We start from the raw sequence: 23,154 nt of genomic DNA, 5'->3' as shown, positions 1-23,154 counted from the left end.
ATCTTGTTTCTTTTGAGGTAGAGTTTTCTGAATCCAAGTATCTAGTTCACTAATGAGCAAGGGAGGTTCACTTTCCCAAGTCTCATTACCAAACAACTTGGCATTCAGCTTCATGATAGCTCCTAAGTATTGAGCAACTTACTCTCTAGTCACATCTTCATCCTCTTCAGAGGAAGAATAGTCTTCAGAGCTCATGAATGGCAGAAGGAGATTTAATGGAATCTCTATGGTCTCTATATGAGCCTCAGATTCCTTTGGATCCTTAATAGGAAACTCCTTCTTGCTTGAGGTACGTCTCAGGAGGTCTTCCTCACTAGGATTTTCGTCCTTTTCCTCCCTTGTGCATTCGGCCACATTGATCACATCAATGGCCTTGCACTCTCCTTTTGGATTCTCTTCTGTATTACTTGGGAGAATACTAGGAGGAGTTTCAATGACTTTCTTACTCAACTGGCCCACTTGTGCCTCCAAATTTCTAATGGAGGATCTTGTTTCATTCATGAAACTGAAAGTGGCTTTTGACAGATCAGAGACTATATTGGCTAAATTAGAAGTATTTTGTTCAGAATTCTCTGTCTGTTGCTGAGAAGATGATGGAAAAGGCTTGCTATTGCTCAGCCTGTTGCGTCCACCATTGTTAAAGCCTTGTTGAGGCTTTTGTTGATCCTTTCATGAGAAATTTGGATGATTTCTCCATGATGAGTTATAGGTGTTTCCATAAGGGTCACCCATGTAATTAACCTCTGCCATGGCAGGGTTCTCAGGATCATAAGCTTCTTCAGAAGCTGCCTCTTTAGTACTGTTGGATGCATGTTGCCATCCATTCAGATTTTGAGAGATCATGTTGACCTGTTGAGTCAACACTTTGTTCTGAGCCAATATGGCATTCAGAGCATCAATTTCAAGAACTCCTTTCTTCTGAGGTATCACATTATTCACGGAATTCCTCTCAGAAGTGTACATGAATTGGTTGTTTGCAACCATATCAATGAGTTCTTGAGCCTCTTCAGGCATTTTCTTTAGGTGAATAGATCCACCTGCAGAATGGTCCAATGACATTTTCGAAAATTCAGATAGACCATAATAGAATATATCTAATATGATCCATTCTGAAAACATGTCAGATGGACATCTTTTGGTCAGCTGCTTGTATCTTTCCCAAGCTTCATAGAGGGATTCACCATCTTTTTGTTTGAAGGTTTGAACATCCACTCTCAGCTTGCTCAGCTTTTGAGGAGAAAAGAATTTATCCAAGAAGGCTGTGACCAGCTTATCCCAGGAGTCCAGGCTATCCTTAGGTTGTGAATCCAACCATATTCTAGCTCTGTCTCTTACAGCAAAAGGGAAAAGCATGAGTCTGTAGACTTCAGGATCAACTCCATTCGTCTTTACAATCTCACAGATCTGCAAGAACTCAGTTAAAAACTGATAAGGATCTTCAGATGGAAGTCCATAAAACTTGCAGTTTTGTTGCATTAAAGCAACTAGTTGAGGCTTAAGCTCAAAATTATTGGCTCCAATGGCAGGAATGGAGATGCTTCTTCCATCAAATTTGGACGTTGGCTTTGTGAAGTCACCAAGCATTCTCCTTGCATTATTATTATTTTCGGCTGCCATCTCCTTCTCTTGTTCAAAAATTTCTGAAAGGTTGTTTCTGGATTGTTGTAATTTAGTTTCTCTTAGTTTCCTTTTCAGAGTCATTTCAGGTTCAGGATCAATTCCAACAAGAGTGCCTTTTTCCCTGTTCCTGCTCATATGAAAGAGAAGAAAACAAGAAAAGAAAGAGGAATCCTCTATGTCACAGTATAGAGATTCCTTTATGTTAGTAGAAGAAGAAAGAGTGAAGAATCCAAACACAAGGGATAGATTATGTTCGGATTTTTAGATGAAAAGAGGTGAAGAGAAGTGTTAGTAAATAAATAATTAAATAGAATAAGAGAGAAGAGATAGAAAATTCGAAAATAATTTAAAAAAAAGAGTTAGTAATTTTTGAAAATTAGAGATAAGGTAAGATTAAAATTAAAATTTAAAACAAAAGAATTTTTGAAAAACGGGTAAGATATTTTTGAAAATTAGAGAAGAAAGAGTAGTTAGGTGGTTTTTAAAAGAAGATAAGAAACAAACAAAAAGTCAAAGAGTTAGTTGAAAAAGATATTAAAATCAAATTTTAAAAAGATAAGAAGATAAGAAGTTAGATAAGATATTTTGAAATCAAATTTTGAAAAAGATAAAATTTTTGAAAAAGATAAGATGAAAGATAAAAAGATTTAATTCAAAAATTTGAAATTACTTACTTCACTAACAAGAAACTACAAGATAAGATTCTAGAACTTAAAGATTGAACCTTTCTTAACAAGAAAGTAACAAACTTCAAATTTTTGAATCAATCACATTAATTGTTAGCTAATTTTCGAAAATATGATATAAAGATAAGAGAAAGATTTTGAAAATATTTTGAAAAATAATTTTGAAAATTTCGAAAAATGAAAAAAATGAAAAAGATATAATTTTTGAAAAAGATTTTGAAAAGATAAGATTTTTAAAATTGAAATTTTGACTTGACTTGTAAGAAACAACTAATTTTTAAAAATTTTTGACCAAGTCAACCCAAAATTTCGAAAATTTGGAGGGAAATAAGGAAAAGATATATTTTTATTTTTGAATTTTTAAAGAAAAACACAAAAATGACCAAAAACATGAAAATTTTGGATCAAAACACATGATGCATGCAAGAACACTATGAATGTCAAGATGAACACCAATAACACTTTGAAGATCATGATGAACATCAAGAACATATTTTTGAAAAATTTTTGATGCAAACAAAACATGCAAGACACCAAACTTAGAAATCTTTAATGCATGGACTCTAACAAACGAAAAATGCACATGAAAAACAACAAACAACACAAAACAAGAAAATATCAAGATCAAACAAGAGGACTTATCAAGAACAACTTGAAGATCATGAAGAACACTATGAATGCATAAATTTTCGAAAAAAAAGCAAGAAAAATTTTTAAAGCATGCAATTGACACCAAACTTAAAATTTGACTCAAGACTCAAACAAGAAACACAAAATATTTTTTATTTTTATGATTTTATTAATTTTTTTTTGGATTTTTATTAATTTTTTTTCGAAAATATTTTGGAAAAAAAAACGAAAAAGAAAAGAAAAATTTTGAAAAAGTTTTTGAAAAGAAAATTACCTAATCTGAGCAACAAGATGAACCGTCAGTTGTCCAAACTCGAACAATCCCCGGCAACAGCGCCAAAAACTTGGTGTTGTTGCCGGATCAACTTGGTGCTGTAGTTGCACGTAATTGTAATTCAAATAATCCCCGACAACGGCGCCAAAAACTTGGTGGACGAAATTGTGATCACATGCTCTTTGTACTTGTATGAAATTTAATAATTGGCTTTATTTGAATTCACAACTCCGTTCAACTAACCAGCAAGTGTACTGGGTCGTCCAAGTAATAAACCTTACGTGAGTAAGGGTCGATCCCACAGAGATTGTTGGTATGAAGCAAGCTATGGTCACCTTGTAAATCTCAGTTAGGCAGATTAAATTGGTTTATGGATTTCGAAAATTAATAATAAATGGAAAATAAAAAGGGATAGAAATACTTATGTAAATCAAGAGTGGGAATTTCAGATAGGCGTATGGAGATGCTGTGCTCCTCTTGAAACTCTACTTCACTACTCACTCTTCCAATCCTTCTTACTCCTTTCCATGGCAAGCAGTATGTAGGGCATCACTATCATCAATGGCTACTTTCAATCCTCTCGGGAAAATGGTCCTATGCGCTGTCACTGCACGGCTAATCGTCTGGAGGCATCACCCTTGCTGATAGCTACATCCCATCCTCTCAGTGAAAATGGTCCAAATGCTCTGTCATAGCACGGCTAATCATCTGTCAGTTCTCAATCAGGTTGGAGTAGAATCCATTGATTCTTTTGCGTTTGTCACTAACGCCCAGCCTTCAGGAGTTTGAAGCTCGTCACAGTCATTCAATACCGGAATCCTACTCGGAATACCACAGACAAGGTTAGACTTTCCGGATTCTCAAGATCCTACTCGGAATACCACAGACAAGGTTAGACTTTCCGGATCCCCATGAATGCCGCCATCTATCTAGCTTATACCACGAAGATTCTGTTGGGGAACCTAAGAGATATGCGCCCGGCCTAGAGTAGAACGGAAGTGGTTGTCAATCACGCGCGTTCATAGGTGAGAATAATGATGAGTGTCATGGATCATCACATTCATCAAAGTTAAGTATAACGTATATCTTGGAATAAGAATAAAAGAGAATTGAATAGAAAGTAATAGTAATTGTATTGAAACTTGAGGTACAGCAGAGCTCCACACCCTTAATCTATGGTGTGCAGAAACTCCACCGTTGAAAATACATAAGTGAAAGGTTCAGGCATGGCTGAATGGCCAGCCCCCATGATCTGAGAACTAATCGTCCCAAGATGTCTAATACACTAGTAAAAACTCCTATTTATAATAAACTAGCTCCTTGGGTTTACATGAGTAAGTAATTGATGCATAAATCCACTTCCGGGGCCCACTTGGTGTATGTTTGGGCTGAGCTTGATCTATCCACGAGCTGAGGCTTCTCTTGGAGTTGAACTCCAAGTTATGACGTGTTTTGGGCGTTCAACTACGGATCATGACGTTTTTCTGGCGTTTAACTCCAGACAGCAGCATGTACTTGGCGTTCAACGCCAAGTTACGTCGTCAATTCCCGAATAAAGTATGGACTATTATATATTGCTGGAAAGCTCTGGATGTCTACTTTTCAATGCCGTTGAGAGCGCGCCAATTGGAGTTCTGTATCTCCAGAAAATCCATTTCGAGTGCAGGGAGGTCAGATTCCAACAGCATCAGCAGTCCTTTTGTCAGCCTTTTTCAGAGTTTTGCTCAAGTCCCTCAATTTCAGCCAGAAATTACCTGAAATCACAGAAAAATACACAAACTCATAGTAAAGTCCAGAAATATGAATTTAATATAAAAACTAATGAAAACATCCCTAAAAGTAGCTTGAACTTACTAAAAACTACCTAAAAATAATGCCAAAAAGCGTATAAATTATCCGCTCATCAATCTACAACAAAGTATAAGAACAACATAAAGGAAATTACAATAAAAGAATGGAAGAAGAATGAATCTAACAACAAGGAATTGAGATGTAGAAGTAGAAGAAAACAAAGATTAAAACTTAGATCTAAGAACTAATCCTAATCCTAATCCTAATTCTAGAGAGAAGTGAGAGCTTCTCTCTCTAGAAACTACTTCTAAACTAATCCTAATGAGTGTGAATGATTGGAATCTCTTTTCTCTTCAATCCTTGACTTTAAATAGCATCTTTGGCGCCAAAGTTGGTTGCAATTGGGCCCCACAACCCTTCAGAATTCGTTGGTTGCGAATTCATTAAAAAATCATATATCAGCACCGACGCGTAAGCGCACATCACGCGTACGCGTCCATGGGGTGATTCGCAGGTGCGCGCAAGCGCCATGTGCGCGCGCGCGTCCATGGGCGAGTTCAACTTCTTTGACTTTTCATGATTTCTCCACTTTGCATGCTTTCCCTCTTCACTCCTTTGATCCATTCCTAGCCTTTTCAATCTGAAATCACTAACAAACATATCAAGGCATCTAGTGGAATCAAAGGGAGATTAAAACCATCAAATTAAGGGTTGAAAAAGCATGTTTTCACATCTAAGCACAAATAAGGAGACAATCATAAAACCATGCTATTTCATTGGATAAATGTGGGTAAAAGGTGATAAAAGCTCTTAAAATCAATGCAAGATAAACCGTCAAAATGGGGTTTATCAGCAACATTCATAAATTTCAACTTCAAATATGCACTGTTTATTCATACATTTAGAAAACAAAAGTAATGCCACCACATCAAAATAATTGAACTACTCTTATTTTAAACATGAAATTCATGTATCTCTCAATTCTTTTCAATAATTTTTTTAAGCAAGGTGAGAGATATATTGAATATTTTACATCTTTAAGACATCAATGCAAATGATCATGCAATAAGAACAAGAGAACAGATAAATAAACAGACAAAAAATAGAAAAATTACAGGAAAGGAGTAAAAGAGAATGAATCCACCTAAATGATGGTGGCTAGTTCTCCTCCTTGAGGATCCCATGTAGTGCTTGATCTCTTCAATGTCACTCCTTTGTCTTTGTTAAGGCTGCTGTACAAGCTCATGTGCATACTTTCTAGTTTGCTCCATCCTCTTCTTCTGGGGGTAAATGCCTTTCCCTTTTTCTTCCTTGAGGTTTCACCAGTCTTTGGTACCATACTTAGAAATGGTAGAAGTAAAAAAGCAAAACTTTTGCAACACCAAACTTAAGAGTTTTGCTCGTCCTCGAGCAAATATGAACAATGAGAAAGAATAGGGTAGAAGAAAGTGGGGTAGGTGGAGCTTCTGTGGGACCTACTGGTCCTGAAAGGCTAGGAAATCCAGATTCCCTGCTTCTCTGCACTGGCGTTTGAACGCCCAGGGGCTGCTCCCTAGTTGGCGTTCAATGCCAGCAATGCTGCTCATGAGGGGAGTTGAACGCCCAGCAGGGATACCCTGGCTGGCGTTTAACGTTGATAACACTCCATCTAGAGTGTTCTGTTTTAATTTTTCTGCTGAACAATTCTGTCTCTGTCCTGACTGCTGCACTTAATAATGAACCTAAAAACAAAACTTTAAAGAAAAACAAAATAAAAGAAAATATAAATTATTATTTAAGTTGGGTTGCCTCCCAACAAATGCTTCTTTAATGTCATTAGCTTCACGGACAGCTCTTTTCATGGAGGAAGATAGTCATAGAGGAATAAATCCTTACTCCTTATTGGGAGCTTCCTTCCTATGCTCTCATGGATTAGCTTAAGACGCTCAAGAGATAGGATCTTGTTCACTACCTGAGGCAGGGTTGGGCTTGCAGCCATATGCTAGTGTCTCTTTTTGCCACTTCCCTGTATGGTGAATACCATGATGGGATAAGTGAACATTACCATTTCCATGGTGAAAAGCCTTCAGTAGGAATATTTTTTTTCCAGCCCTTAGGTATCTTCCTTTTGGGCCCTTCCTCCTTTGTGGATAGTGTACATCCAACACCAAACTTATGTTTGGTCTTAGGAGGGATGGAATTGGTTTCATCCAAGGGAGGAGGCTTGGATGCAGAATCCTTTAAGCAAGTGCCTCCCTTGTCAGGGGGTAATGCAGGGTCAAGAACCTTGAACACCATCCAGTTCTTATGCAAGGTAATCTTTATTTCTTGTGCCTCTTGGATTCCCTGCTTCTTCATTACAAATGAAGGTATCATATTTAAACTTAACCCTAGGTCACACAGAGCCTTCTCAAAGGTCATGGTGCCTATGGTGCAAGGAATCAGAAAGCGTCCAGGGCCTGGAAGCTTCTGAGGGAGCTTTTGCCGAACCAAAGCATGGAGTTCTTTGGAAAATAATGGAGGTTCTTCCTCCAGAGACTTTGTACCAAATGACTTGGCACTCAGCTTCATAGGAGCTCCTAGGTACCGAGCAACTTTCTCTTCCCTAGCGTCTTCATCCCCATCAGAGGATGAGTAGTCATCAGAACTCATGCACTACAGAAGTGCATGCAAAGGAACCTCTATGGTCTTTATAAGAGCCTTGGCTTCCTTTGGTTCTGGAATATGGGTTTCTTAAGTGGGTTTTGAACACTCAGCGGGTGTGCTTTTACTGGCATTTGACGCCAGCTCTGTTAGCTTATTGGGCCTTGAACGCCCTTGTTGTGCACCCTTACTTGCGTTAAACGCCAGTTCCTCCATCCTTTTGGGCGTTGAATGCCCAGCAGGGGTATCCTGGCCGGCGTTCAATGCCAGCTTCCCTGCCTGGTTGGGCGTTGAACGCCCAACGAGGGGTTCCTCACTGGCATTCAGCGCCAGGCTGCTTGCCTGTTTGGGCGTTGAACGTCCAGTGAGGGGTTCTTCACTGGCGTTCAGCGCCAGAGTCCCTGGATATTTAGGTGTTGAACACCCAGCCTGTGCTCCCTAGCTGGCGTTCAATGCCAGCTCTGCTGCCAGGATGGGCGTAGAACGCCCAATGAAGGCTTCCTCACCGGCGTTCAATGCCTTTCCAGCTTCTCCAAATTCAGCCTTTGCCTCAATGGAAGGAATCAAATTTAAACTTAAGCCAAGATCATACAGGGCTTTGTCAAAAATGATCTTTCTAGTAGTCCATAGGATCTGAAAGTTCCATGAATTTGGCATCTTCCTAGGCAGCTCATTCTGAATTAGGATATTGTACTTCTCAGTAAGTACCTCTATTTCATCTCCCCTTAGGTCCTTCTTTTCAAAAATAATTTCTTTTGGACAGGTCGTATAGGGGGTCCCTTTTTCCAATACCTATGCAACAGAGATATTGACTTACAGCTCCTTAAGGGCTGCTGGGCAATGAGTCAACTGCACATCTGTCTGTTCTTTCTGCACGCCTAGGAAAGGCAGCTTTTGAGGCTCTTTCACCTCTGCAAGGGCGAGCTCTGTGGCAATCACAGGCTCCTCTTACACGCCCAGAGAAGAATCAACTGGAGACTCCTTCTCCTCTGTAGGGTCGTGCTCAATGGCTTTCTTAGGATCCTCTTGGTCCTTGATTGCCTTAAGTCCCTTAGTAGCATGCTCCTGAGGTTCGGCCTCCTTGGTGACAATGAGGGTTAGGCACTCTTCTCTAGGATTTACTTCTGTGTCTCTGAGAAGTGTGTTAGGATCTCTACAGTTTCTGAGGAAGGTTCCTCTGAAGGACTGCATTGCACTCCTTAGTAAGAGCTATTGTCTCTACTTCCCTCCAATCCCTCTTGTTTTTCAGTATTTCCTTCATGAACTTAGAGTGTTTATTTATAATTTAGTTATTATTTTAATATAAAATGGGTTTTTTGGTTGGATTATGGTTGAACCGGTTTAACCATTAAATCAGTAAACCAGTGACTATAGCGGTTTGACAATCGGTCCGATTTTCAGAACCTTGGTCGAGACTAGTTTTCCAAACCTTGATTCAGATATTTGCATCTCTTATCCTTCTAACTTTCTCAGCTTCTCTCTTTACTGTAGCATTGTTTGGTTTCTTTCAGAGGCAAGGTTCTTGAACTAGAATCCTAGATTGTCGATTCCAATATTTATTGGACTGAAGAATCATCTTTCGACACAATGGCGATGTTGATATAGTGAGTAGTTTTGAATCTGTTGGTTTGGTCTGTATTAAGTTATTTTGGAACATTGATGAGCACAGATATTGCAAAATCTTTCTACAAACAAACAAAGGAAAATCATCATCTTCCTTCCAAATTCCAATTTCTTTTCCTTTACTCTTGTTTCAGTATTTCCTTTAAAACAAACAGTATCAGTGCCTCATTTCTTTCTTCATAATACCAAGCCATTAGAATCTAGCCTGACTTAGGGATAAAGGAAAAGAAAAAGAGAATTCGATCAAACCTTTACTTCCTTGATGGTCATGGCTGCGATTCGGAGTATCAACACAGTGGCAGAGGCTATGCCCCAAATCACCAAATTCTCTCTTCAAGCCCCAAAATTGGTTATCACTTCTTCCCATTTTAAATAAAAAAGGAAAATTTTCAATTTTTATTTGTTATTTTTTTAATATTGTTTACTGCATGATTGGGTTATAATATGAAAGCTTGTTTCTTAGCTTGCCTTGAAAAAATGTACATTCCTTTTTTCCAAGAATAGAGTATATTTGAATTTTTTTATAAGTCAAAGTTTAGAAGGAAAATTTAGCTACAAATATAAGAAAATGTTACTTAATATTAGTAAAATATTCCTGTAATTTAATAATTTATTTGACTTATGCACCTTTAATTGAATTCTGAAGGAGAGAGACTATGGAATATTGACTGTTGTTTTGTTTGGGTTTTTCATGGCTTGAACACTTTTGGTGACCCAAATATATTAAAGATTCATTTGATTCAATATATGAATGCCTAAAAGAGAGAAACAAATCTTTTTGCCATAGTGCACTATACACCATATCTAAAGTATTTGGCTGGAGTATAATTCACCATGGAATAGGATGAGTTGTTTGGCCTCTATTTGGTGTAAAGGTCATGAATTTTTTTAATGTGTTTCTTTCACAGACATGTTGAGAGATTAGAGATGTACATACTGTAAATACTAAATGATATTCTTCTTGTATATAGAGAAAAGTAGAGAAACAAAAGAAAGAATGTTGTGTATTTAACTAGGGTATAACTGGGTTTAGTATTGTATTATTTGCGTTTCAAATGGTGTTTTATGTTGTGTCATCATTACACGATTGGAAGCTGTAAAAAAGAAGGAAAGCATTATTGTTTTGTATTTTGTGTTAATTACACTAAACTCTCCTAATGTTAGCTGTTGTTACACTCTACACACGACACGTAGTGGTTAAAGGCTTTGCTTCTGTTGTATCCTTACTTATCATATTGTTCTTGCATCTTGAAACATCTTTCTCTTGGAGAAATTATGCTTATTTTCCCTACCTTATCCATGATTCCTGGACTGTTCTCAGGTGGAGGTGGAATTTGCCGATGGTCGTGTATTCAAGTTGTCGGCTGAGTTTCTAAGAATAATCAGTCGTGTAGTTGATGGAAAAATCAGATCAATTGGAGGTGAAACGGTACTTGCTTTCTGCAACTTAAAATGCTTTTTCAACTGCTCCATTTGGAAACTATATCCTGAGTTTTAGTACACTTTGATAATTGAATCAATGAGATCTCTTGTCTTATTAATCTTCCTTGTTACTTCTTTTTCTGTTGTTTTGATACGACTACATTTCAATTGATCCCTCGAACTAGGTAATATTAGGGAGACGGCACGTAGGAATCATGTATGCAGAACCGGTAATGAACTATGGGGTAAGGTACATCAAACTTAGATATTAGATCTAAATTTCAATATCTAAATCCCTCAAACTGAAATGTGATGCATAGTTGCTGAATTGGATTGTTCAGGATTAATTTTGATGACTGGCACAAAATCAGAAGCTATTCGTGGGATTATTTCTATCACCTGGGAAGTAACAAGTTTACCCTCATGACAAATTACATCAAAACATGGAAGAAATATGGGCTAAGCCGGGATCCACGTAAAAAAATGATGCAGGCATCCGCTTTTTGATTGGCCAAAATTGGTTTGAAATTGTGTCAGTTGACATCATGAAACTTGTGCATGTCGTTGGATAGCTTCCTCTGTTGAAATTGAAAAACTGAATTTTGTGAGTTGAAGAATAGTGTTTCAGGGAAGTATTCACTAATTATCAAAGGATGAAAGAAATAAAAGAGTGTTTTTCTTGACCCTTTTCTTTTCTTCCATTACAATTATTTGCTAGAGTCATCTGAACCATGCCAAAATCCCTATAGCGTTCATGTTTCTTATTCTGCATGACTATTTCCGTAAAATTGTTGTTATAATCTATGTCAAAAAAAAAACCAATTAAACCAGTAAAAAAACCAATTAAACCAATAATCATTACACAAAGATGAAGGTGGAGAGTTTAATGAATTTTCAAATCCAAAAAGAATTCATGATAAGTAATGTATTTTCTGTACTGCCATAAAAGAAAAATAAGAACAAATATTATTTGCTCATTAGAATATCTTCCATGTTAGTTCTAGTTTTTTATTTTAAATCTTACAAGATGACACATAAACATTTGTAAGATCATATGTTATAAATAGTAAATTTAAAATTAAAAGTAAAATTTGTCGTTCTAATACTTTATCTTAAGGTGGATACTCCCATGATGACATCTTCACATGAAAATAGCATTGTGGACGATGAGTTGATATGTTTTACTATATATTTGATTAACCATCTAAGGGTTCACAATGTCATCTTCATATAAAGATGTCATCATGTGAGTATTTCCCTTATCTCAATTCAATTAGAATTTTATATTATGAGCAAATAGTCATTTTTGACCATGAAAAATTGAAGCATTGTCCGTGTTAGTTATGATTCTAGGTGGTTATCAACCGTCCAACGTGGTAGGTAATGATCCAACAAGTCAATACTTTGTTTTAATTTAAAAATTAAATAATTATAAGTGGAATTTACATATTTAACCTAAGAAGAGAAAGCTTTAAAACATAAGAGTTATGGAAAGAGTGGTTACGTGCAAAAAGAAGAGAGAGCTTCCCAACAATAGCGATTTCCATTCCAATCAATCCAACGGAGTTGTCGTTTTGAACCGTCATTCGTCGTTTTGCAAGTCGGGTTTATGCAGTCGTCAGAGGCCACTTGTGAGAAGGGAGAACAATCGCAGGGGAGCAAGAGCCACTGATGGAGGAGACAACACTTGTGATTATGTAAGATAAGGTCTGAAATTTCATTCTCACTTGATTATGTAGTTCGTTTGAGTGATTTTCTACATACTCTTCATCTATGCATGTAATCAGGGTTAGGATTTGCATTGTTATTGTTCCTGATCTTCATTGCTGTATATTTTTTTGTCTACTTTTAGTTTGTAATTAATGGCATAAAACACCTCCTGTCGACCTTATTCTCATTCTTTCTCTTCACAATTGAATTTCTATTGACACTGAAACTCGCATATGATGCAGGTGAGTTCGTCATTTAGCACTTTGACATTTTCTCTTCAAAATTATCTATGGTCCCTCTTTAATCTTCTATCCTTCTGCCTTCACAAATTGGGGCTTAGGGTTTAATTTGGGTGAAGAAAATGAGAAGAAGAAAGAGTTCTTTCGAATAAGGAATGAAGAGAGAGAAGGTTTATATGACATTGTTAACATCATCTGCCACGTTGGACACTTGACAGTTACCATGGATCAAAACTAATGCCCTCTCTCACTGGTTTAATATTTGGTTAGAAATGTCTGCGTAGATAAACGTCGATGGTGACAACCTTTTATATCTATAACAATATATAATACCAATACATGATTTTGGTGTCCAACATTCTTTTCCAATTTTGCCCTCCCTAATAATCTATCCACTATATCTCAGTTATTCCACGTTAAAAAAACTTCCACTACCTTCTCTTCTCTCTTATCACATGTATTCACGTTCTCTCTTATCTCATTAATTCACCTTCCGAAACTTCTATAATTATCTCTTTCCTCTCTTGCAATAGAAAAAATTTTTTCTTTTCTTATTCATCTTCTCTTGCACCCTTCTCACTTTACTTAGATATAACATAAAACCTAATGTAAGGATAATTGGTGTTTAAATTTAAGTTTCAATATTGCTCCTAAAGAAAAATTTATTATTAAAAAATTCTTTTATCAGTTACGTTAAATACAAAATTTTTTATCCATTTTTTCACAGTAATCTAATTAAGATTTTTGTATTGGATATAAATTATTGCTGTAAATTTTTTTTATTTGGATATATTTTTAAAGAATAAAAATAAAATAGTTTAAAAGGGACAATTTTTTAAAAAATAAATTTACGCAGAATAATTTTTTTATCATACTCTTCTAATATACTCTAAGTACCTACACAATATATAATGTCAATTGGCGTTTAAATTTAAGTTCCAATATTACCCTAGAGAAGTTTATTATTAAAAAAATTTCTCCCGTATCTCCGTTAGTTATGTTGAATAAAAAAACTTTCACACATTTTTCACAGCAACTTTATCAAAAGTTTTCTATTTGATGTAAATTATTTAGGTAGATTTTTTTATTATGAATATACTTTTAAAAGAATAAGAGTAAAATAGTATAATAGGACAATATTCTTTTAAAAAAATTACACAGAATAATTTTTGTACTAATATATCAAGATTTATTTTACGTATAACATTTATTCATATGAGTTTATCCATAGAGTACCATATAAAAATTATATTTAAGTAATTTTTTATCTTATAACTATTTTATATTTTGGAATTCAAAACTTTGTATTTTTATTTTTATTCAAGCTTTATTTTTATGTTTTATTTTGGTTCTGTTAATAAAAAAAATATTAACATTAGTTTTAATGTTTAACTTTTAGGATAAATAAAAAGATGGAATCTTTTTTATAAATTTGATGATTAAAAAAATATTTATTATAGAATAAGTTAAGTCTATTTCTTAACTATAAGAATATATATAATTCACTCTTGAGTGTAATCAAAATAAATATATATTTATTTAATTTTTTAAATTTTACATTAATTATAAAAATCATCATATAATGGATGTACTCCTATAGAAAATAAAAATTGATTTCATAACTATTTTTTGTCGGAAGAAAACATGACTCAACGATTATAGAGTATAATTTAAATAACTATAGATAAGTAACATAAGTAATAAAAAACGGACATAAAATTTAACTTTTTTGTTATTTTGTACAAAAATAAATATAATAAAATAAATTACTATTCTCGTACATAATGACATAAAATTTAACATTATCCTTTTCTAGAGTCATCTATTTTTTTTAGTTTTTATCTTTATTTTTGTACTTTATTTTAGTTTTATTAAATCAAAAAGTACTAATATCATTCAACTTTAATTTTTATCTTTATCATAAATAAAAATATGTCACTTTGAATGTATTAGATAATAAAAAAAATTCATAGTAAAGAAAAAAGTTAAATTTACTCCTTCGTTAAATTTATAAGAGTGTAGATGATTCACATAAAAGTTACAAGATTTTTTTTTGAACTTTTATTTTTAGAGTAATATTCACTTATGAGTGTTATAATTATGAACTAATATATGTTGGTAACTAGTTGCGATTGAAGAGAAGATATAAAGAGAATAAAAACAGAGGAAGAAAGAGAGAACAAGCTAATATAAGAGTGGTGGTGAGGCATATGTAGATAGATAATGATAAAAAATAATAATAATTAAAACAAAAATTAAAAATTCTAAAAGAATAATAAGACTAAAGATAATTTAAAATGTCGAATATAAAATTATAATAAATAAAATTTTTTTAGTTATTAAAATTATGCGAGAAAAAGAGTAATTTAAATATAAATTTTTATATCTACTTCAAATTAAATATAATTGAGAAATAAATAAATTTATAAAATATTTATAAATTTTTATCTTCATTGTTACACATAGTAACAACATAATGATTTTAGTATTATACCTAAATTAATTTAAATTCAATTATTCTATATATTAAAGAAATTAAATAACTAATAATTTTTTTATTTTTTATTTAATTATTCTATACAAAATTTTGGATGCTTGATATCTTAATTTTTTTTAAATGATAAAATATGACCTAACAAATAAGTATGAAAAATAAGTATCTTTATAATAATTATACATCTAGATATCTAAATCAAACAAAAAAATAATTCTTTAGTCACAAAAAAAAATCAAACAAAAAATAATTCTTTTAATAAATCTTTAACAACTCAAAAGTTAACACAATGGATATGTACAGATCAAAGTAATAAACAAAAATGAGAGCTGTGATAATGGTAATATGATATGGTGGTAATTGATTGCGGTCGGAGTTAATAGAAGAAGAAAATAAAATAGAAAAATAAAACAAGGCAATATAACAGTGACGGCAAGACAATAATAGTTATACATGTAAAAAAATAATAATGGAAAATAATAGTGTATAATTTGATAAGATGATATAATCAAAATAAAAATTAATAATTTTAAAATAATAATAAAATTAAAGATAATTAAATATGTTCAATATAAGATTAAAGAAATAATTTTTTATCTATTAGAATTATGTATAAAAAAAAGAATGTTTTAAATATGAATATAAATTTTTAAATTTATTTTAAATTAAATAGGATTAAGAAAATAAATAAATTTAATATATAAATAACTAATTTGTAAATAATATTAATAAATTTTTATTTTGATTTTGTTACACATAATAACAGCAAAATTCTTTTTTTAAATTTTTAATTTAAATTTATTTATTTTATATTTTATATATATATTAAATAACTTAAAATATTTTATTTTTTATAATTTATTTTTTAATTATTAATATTAAATTTATAAAAAAAAAAAAAACCCTCATTGCATATAATTCTTTTTAGTATAAGTAGCATATATATTGGAAGTTAGGATTAGGACACTAGGAAAATACCTACAAAACTTGATTTATATAATTTCAATCTTTTCCTTTTAAAAAAATAAAAAAGTTAGTAACAAAACAAGAGAACTAAACAACACAAAACAACAGTAACCGCAATTGGTACTTATATCGGCTCCTAATCATTTCCGCGGATTTAATGTGTATTTATTTAAATCCTGACATATAAAATCAATTCTAAATTTTGTAAATTTTCTTAAATTGATTTATATAGTAAAATGTCAGAATTTAACAGCTCAATAGATAAAATTTATCGTGCATAAGAAATTATTCAATTGTGTAAATCAACAAAACCTACACTGAATATAAATAAATATTATATATATATAATTTTAAGCTTTCTTCTTAAAAGACACTTTAATTTCTAAAAGATACTAAAGCAATCTTGAATGAATTTTGATAAAAAAAAATGTAAAACTCTACAAGTTGTCCTGTATGAATTTGTGAATTTTGATTCTAATACCCATTAAAGAAAAATAATGTTCCAAAATTTTAAAAGTATTTAGATATTATCCCTAAGTTTTATTTTTAAGAGAGTTCATATGTGCCATTTTCGAGATTTACAGAAATAAAAACTGCATGTTGTGAAATTGGTAAGCTGAATGCTAAACTTCCATGTCTCCCAAATTCTATTATTTGTTCCAACTAACAAAACCATCTTTTTTGGGATCCTGTCCATCCTACCGAAACAGCTACTCACATCTTTGTCTACAAACCTTTTGATGTACCTTCAAGATATGCATCACCTATTATCATAAGACAGCTTGAATTTGCTTGAATTTCTTTTTTCTTTTTGTATTTTATATCTTAATTTGTCCTCACAATTATACAATATGCTTTTTTTAACGTGTGAATATCACGTAGCTTAAAAAGTTAAAAAAGGCTGACCAAAAGGAAAAGGAAGAGAGGGAGTGGGAGATTGAAAGTTGAAACAATGATAGAGTAAAGACTAAAGAGGAAACATAGTTTATAATGATAGAGTAAAGACTAAAGAGGAAACATAGTTTATAATGTGTATGTTTAGTCTTTTATAAATTTGGGTTATGTTGATTTTTTATCCTTTTTTTTGTACTTTTTCTTAACCTGCCATATAGTAGTAGGTGATCCATTTGTTTTAAAAAGTACGAATTATTTGAATAGTTCAAGACTCGAAGGATCATTGATAGTTAAGTTTCAGTTTCATAAGACTTCAATAAATCTGTAAACAGAACAGCACATTCACATCACAATTTCATTACAAGTCTATAACGGTTGCATTGGAAAATACTTGCCAACGCCACAGCAGTTTTTGTCAACGTGCCTCATACTGGACAACTGCATAAAAACCAAAGAAAGAAAGATGTAAATGAAAAATGTAGATAAACTGCATGTATGTCTTAAAGTAGTGCATCAAATGCAAGCATGTCATTCTCAGAAGAATCACAGCCATTAATAATTTTCCATTTTTCCGTGACCTAGGCACAGCGAAGATGGTCAGCATTCAACACTAACATATGATGTTTTTGATTGACCTATTTCATTTCACATTGGGTTTTGTTGTTCTTATTGGGTTATATCTGAAAAAGGAGCCTTGGAGCAACGGTTAAGTTGTTTAGGGTTCAGTGCTTCCACCAAATATAACTTATCAGATGAGTAACTACTCAAAATGATGAAGAAGAACAAATAATTGTTGACATGATTGGTTAATTAAACTCCTAGACCCTCCATAATTTTCTTTAAAAAAAAGCATCAAATTCGAACAATACATAGTTGTTAGGTATCAGGCAAGATTACCGAATGCTCAGATGAAAACTTGAATCTCCAAATAAACACAAAAATAAGTCATGTTACTACTTCTAAATACGAGTACTTGTTATTGTACTAACTTCTAAGGAGGTAGAGACTCAAACCCTATGTCAAAAATCAAAGGTCAATTCTGTTGACTAGTTTGGAGCCTAGACATGCAACTACATTTTAAAACCTAAGAGAATTTAACTGTAAGAATATATTTATTTTCTGAGTTTCATTCGGGTATGGTGTTCCCAATTTTACCCGTAACCAAAATTAGGGTTACGATTACCTCTATAATTCAAAATAAACCATCCAAACAAAGTGCACGTTTCATGCATTGAAAAATTAGATGTCCATGAACAACACATTACATAAACTAAAAATTATGAGAAAACAAGATAGGAAAATTGAGAAACAGGGATTATGAAATTCAAATTGTAGAAGAGAGGGCTTACTGCGACGAGTGCGCTTCTTGTAAAGGATACGGTAACCGCATTCTCTGCACTGTATAACATCACCTGGTTTCAGCGTATTCTCCATACCACAATCTGCACAACGAAGAAACAAATAAAAAAAGAAAACTTCAAAAGAACAGATTGTTTTTCAGAACCCTAGAATTCAAAACCACTCATAGGCAGAAGAATTATCGAAAAAACAAATATGAGAGATGAGATGAGAGGAGAAAGAGAAACCTCCGCAGATGTAGCTAACTGGCTCCGCTTGAGGATCCATCGATGGCGCGGGTTTCTGAGTGATCGAGAGACTCAAAGATTTTAAGTTTCAGGTTTTGGTGCAGCCAGCAACACACTATAAAAATAGGTCAAAGAGATACGTTTTAGCCAAGGTTCTGAAAACCGAACTGCTCATTGAACCACTATAATTATTGGTTCATTAATATATTGGTTCAACCAGTTTAACCATAATTCAACAGAAAAAACCATTTTTAATAAAAGAATAAATAAATTATAAATAAACATTCTAAAATATCATTATAATCTAATATAAACTTTTAAATATCTTCTAAATTTAAAACATTTCATGAAATGTCTTCAACGAAAGTCTTAAAATCTAAAAAAAAAAGTACAAATTTAAAAGTTAAATAAAAAATATATCTAAACATAAAATGCCAGCATAAAAATTTGTCATCAATCATCGTAAGTTAGTAAGGCTTGGACCATTGTTGGAGCATACAAATTTTACTCCCGAGAGACATGAGGAAGAATGATTATGTTTTCGAATCTCGTGGGAGAAAGTAGTAGTTCAATTTCTACTAAATCCAACACCTGAATATATAATACATTTAATCAATGTAAAGATAGAAAAATGCTTGTATTCATTAATGCAATTGCAATGCTTTGGTTTCAGTTACATGAAAATTTTCATACTTGTGCAAGCACAATTGTCATTTTCTTTTACACCTGTTGCTGTCAAACTTATACGAAAAATATCTCAGATACACCACAATATAAGCTTTCAATTTCAACAAAATAAAAGCTACAGATTATAGATAAGAATACAATCAAGATTGGAGAGTATTTGTCAACTAAGAACCATAAGGAGCGGTTGTATTTATACTTAATCTGACAATTCCTATCTGTAGTTTACATTTTAGAACTAAACTAGTCCATCCAAGCCATCATTTAATCTAATCAAAAGTGAACCACAAAATCATTTGACAAAATGAAATAGCACTTCAACTGCTCTTGTCATCTTTAGGATTCCACTTTAGCTTCCTCAGGCTGGAAAAATAAATAAATACATAAAAAGAAAGGAAAAAACCCTCCAAGTTTTATAACATGTTCTGTGTTCTGAAATTAATTAATTGTTAAAACTTAGGTCAATACCAGTTAACAACGCTTGAATCTTGATACAAACTGCAAATCATTGGTTCCAATCCAATTCCAACTAACTTCCATGCGAACAATATATTAAAATTAATCCCATAAATAAATAAATCTGATCCAAATAATCAATAATCTCGGTAAATTAAAATCACAACACAAAAAAAAAAGAACAAGCGATTATTGCCACTGACCTTCGAAGACGATGCCGACAGAACGTTGATTGACCAGACGACGGCGGAAGAAGAGAGCAGGGGTTGGAGACTTGGGGGCAATGGCTCAACGGACGGACGGCGGCACTGGCTTAACGGACGGGCGGCGGCACTGGCTCGAAGAGAAGAGAGGCTAGGGTTGGAGAAGGGGGAGTGATTCACACTTCAGAGTTCTGGCTTCTGGTCGAGTGAGAGACTGGGAGGCATGGTCGAGTGAAGCAGTAGGGACGACGGCTGGATCAGATTCGACGGCGGCGGTAGGACGGTGGCGGTGACACAGCTTGAAGAGGAGAGTGACCGAGGCTAGGGTTTTCTTTGAGAGGGGGAAGCAAATGCGTGAGAGACAGAGAGGGTGAGGCTCGTTCCCTTTATCTAATACCCAAAACGGTGACGTTTAAGGTTGGAAGGTCAAAACCGACCAGGTCCTGGTTCGGTTCGACCGGCAATTTCCGGCCGGTTCATCGGTTCTACAAACACAGACATTGCAAAATCTTTCTACAAACAAACAAAAGGAAAATCATCATCGTCCTTACAAATTGCAATTTCTTATCTTTTTACTCTTGTTTCAGTATTTCCTTTCAAACAAACACAGTATTAGGGCCTCATTTCTTTCTTCATAAACCGAACCAATAGAATCTAGCCTGACTTAGGAATAAAGGAAAAGAAAAAGAGAATTCGATATTTCGATCAAACCCTTTGCTGTCTTGAAGGTCATGGCTGCGATTCGGAATATTAACATAGTAACAGAGGCTATGTCCGACTCACCAAGTTCTCTCTTCAAGCCCCAAAATTGGTCAGCACTTCTTGTCTTCTTCCCTTTTTTAATAAAAAAGGAAATTCTTTTATTTGTTATTTTTTTAAATATTATTTACTACATGATTGGGTTAGAATATGAAAGTTTGTGTCTTAGCTTGAATTTTTTATTTTTAATATTGGAATGGTAGTGGTGTTTTTTTAAAATGTGGATTGTTGGGGTGTTATACTCAAATGTGGGATCGTTTAATCAGAGAAGCACAAATCAGACCGTCCGATTTATTAGAGGTGCAGAAATTGGACGGTCTGATTTGTAGAGGTGCATAAATCGGACCGTCCGATTTGTGGGAGGTGCAGAAATCGGACGGTCCGATTTGTGGGAGGTGCACAAATCGGACCGTCCGATTTGTGGTAAAAAAAAATTTTTTTTTTAAGTTCTGTACTTCCACAGTTTTGAAAAACACCAAAAATTACAATGTTAAGGTATATCACCACTTCTACTTCCATAACAAAAAAAATTAGCCTCTTAGCTTGCCTTGAAAAAATGTACATTCCTTTTTTTTGAGAATAGGGTATATTTGAATTTTTCTTATAAGTCTGAAGTTAAGAAGAAGGAAAATTTAGCTACAAATATAATAAAATGTTACTTACTATTAGTACAATATTCCTATAATTTACTAATTTATTTGACTTATGCGCCTTTAATTGAAAGATTATAGAATATTGACTAATGTTTAGTTTGGGTTTTTCATAGCTTAAACACTTTTGGTGAACCAAATATATTAAAGGCTCATTTGATTTATGATATGAAGGCCTAAAAGAGAGATTGATTTATATAGTAAGATGTCAGAATTTAACTGCTCCACAAATAAAATTTATCGTGCATAAAAAATTATTCAACTGTGTAAGTTAACAAAACTTACGCTGAATATAAACAAATATTATATATATAATTTTAAGCTTTCTTCTTAAAATACACTTCAATCTGTAACGCATTTAAAAAAAAAAATACTGAAGCAATTTTGTACGAATTTTGGTGGGAAAAAAATGTAAAACTCTACAAGTTTGTTGTCCTTTTATGAATTTGTGAATTTTAATTTTGGTACCCATTAAAAAAAATAATGTTCAAAAAATAAAAAAATATTTAGATTTGATCCCCATGTCTCATTTTTAAAAGTTCATATGTGCCATTTTCAGGATTTACAAAAATAAAAATTATTCGTTGTAAAATTGATAAGCTGAATGTTGAGCTTTCATTTCTCCTAATTTCCATTATTTGTTCCAACAGACAAGACCAACTTTTTTGGGATCATGTCCATCCCATCGAAGTTGTTACTCGCATCATTATCGAATATCGATAGACTTTTTGATGGACCTTCAAGATATACATCTCCTATTACCATGAGACAGCTTGTACCTGCTTGAATTTCTTTTTTTTTTTCATTTTATATCTTAATTTATCCTCAATAATAAAATATGTCTTTTTTCTTTAACTTGTGATTGTAAAGTAGCTCAAATAGTTAAAAAAGGCCGACTAAAAGAAAATAAAAAAGAAGGGGCAACAATAATAGAGTAAAGAGAAAACACAGTATATATATATATATATATATATATATATATATATATATATATATATATATATATATATATAGTCTTTATAAATTTGGGTTATGTTGATTTGTTATCTTATTTTTTTGTACTTTTTCTTATTATGCCATATAGTAGTAGGTGATTAATTTGTTTCAAAAAGTAAGAATCATTTTAATAGTTCAAGACTCGAAGGATCATTGATGGTTAAATTTCACAAGACTTCGCCAAAACAGAACAACACCTTGACATCACAATTTTATTACAAGTCTATAACGGTTGCATTGGAAAATACTTGTCAACGCTATAGCAGTTTTCGTCAATGTGCTTCATACTAGACAATTGCATAAAAACCAAAGAAAGAAAGATGTAAATAAACGGTGTAGATAAACTGTAGGTATGTCTTAAAGTAGTGCATTAAATGCAAGCTTGTCATTCTCAGAAGAATCCCATCCATTAATAATTTTCCATTTTTCCGTGACCTAGGCACAACGAAGATGGTCAGCATACAACACTAACATATGATGTTTTTGATTGACCTATTTTATTTCATATTGGATTTTGTTGTTCTTATTGGGTTATATTTAAAAAAGGAGCCTTAGAGCAACGATTAGGTTGTTTAGGGTTCAGTGCTTTCACCAAACTATCTTAGATATAACTTATCAGATGAGCAACTACCCAAAATGATGAAGAGGAACAAATCATTGTTGACATGATTGGGTTAATTAAATTCCTAGACCCTCCTTCATAATTTTCTTTAAAAAAAGCATAAAATTCGACTAGTGCATAGTTGTTAGGAATCAAGCAAGATTACCGAATGCTCGGATGAAAACTTGAATCTCCAAATAAAAACAAAAATAAGCCATGTTATTACTTCTAAATACGAGTACTTGTTA

At 33.0% G+C, this 23,154-nt stretch overlaps 2 protein-coding genes and 2 long non-coding RNA genes across 6 annotated transcripts; 3 read left to right on the top strand and 1 right to left on the bottom strand.

Annotated features, from left to right (window-relative positions):
• The first annotated feature begins 9,070 nt into the window (after positions 1–9,070).
• Positions 9,071–11,354, top strand: LOC112801003 (uncharacterized). Of its 2 annotated transcripts, none has more exons than XM_025843487.3 (4): positions 9,071–9,595; positions 10,568–10,675; positions 10,854–10,918; positions 11,010–11,354. In XM_025843487.3, exons 1-4 carry the CDS (start codon positions 9,509–9,511, stop codon positions 11,173–11,175), a joined length of 426 nt encoding a protein of 141 aa, XP_025699272.1. In that variant the 5' UTR covers positions 9,071–9,508; the 3' UTR covers positions 11,176–11,354. The 2 variants fall into 2 exon arrangements, 1 of the variants encoding a protein (XP_025699272.1); XR_003201675.3 differs by having other exon boundaries at positions 9,092–9,227; positions 10,854–10,913.
• An 818-nt stretch (positions 11,355–12,172) lies between these two features.
• LOC112799624 (uncharacterized) lies at positions 12,173–12,973 on the top strand. Its single transcript, XR_003201136.3, has 2 exons — positions 12,173–12,375; positions 12,621–12,973. It is a non-coding gene; the product is annotated as an uncharacterized lncRNA (long non-coding RNA).
• A 4,281-nt stretch (positions 12,974–17,254) lies between these two features.
• LOC112801001 (DNA-directed RNA polymerases II, IV and V subunit 12) lies at positions 17,255–20,766 on the bottom strand. 2 transcript variants are annotated; one of them, XM_072236921.1, is made up of 5 exons: positions 19,901–20,265; positions 19,710–19,774; positions 18,558–19,604; positions 18,321–18,413; positions 17,255–17,409 (listed from the first exon to the last, which is right to left on the bottom strand). In XM_072236921.1, the coding sequence occupies exons 3-5, from the start codon at positions 18,595–18,597 to the stop codon at positions 17,387–17,389; spliced, it is 156 nt and encodes a 51-aa protein (XP_072093022.1). In that variant the 5' UTR covers positions 18,598–19,604; positions 19,710–19,774; positions 19,901–20,265; the 3' UTR covers positions 17,255–17,386. The 2 variants fall into 2 exon arrangements, with proteins under 2 accessions (XP_072093022.1, XP_025699271.1); XM_025843486.2 differs by lacking the exon at positions 19,710–19,774 and having other exon boundaries at positions 18,558–18,672; positions 19,901–20,766.
• Positions 20,533–22,164, top strand: LOC112801002 (uncharacterized). The gene is made up of 2 exons (XR_003201674.2): positions 20,533–20,711; positions 21,960–22,164. It is a non-coding gene; the product is annotated as an uncharacterized lncRNA (long non-coding RNA).
• The last annotated feature ends 990 nt before the right edge of the window (positions 22,165–23,154 follow it).

This window comes from Arachis hypogaea, chromosome 5 (assembly GCF_003086295.3).
Source record: "Arachis hypogaea cultivar Tifrunner chromosome 5, arahy.Tifrunner.gnm2.J5K5, whole genome shotgun sequence".
NCBI classification, from domain to species: Eukaryota; Viridiplantae; Streptophyta; class Magnoliopsida; order Fabales; family Fabaceae; genus Arachis; species Arachis hypogaea.
Note: the sequence above shows the minus strand (reverse complement) of the source record. Positions and strands in the feature narration are given on the sequence as shown.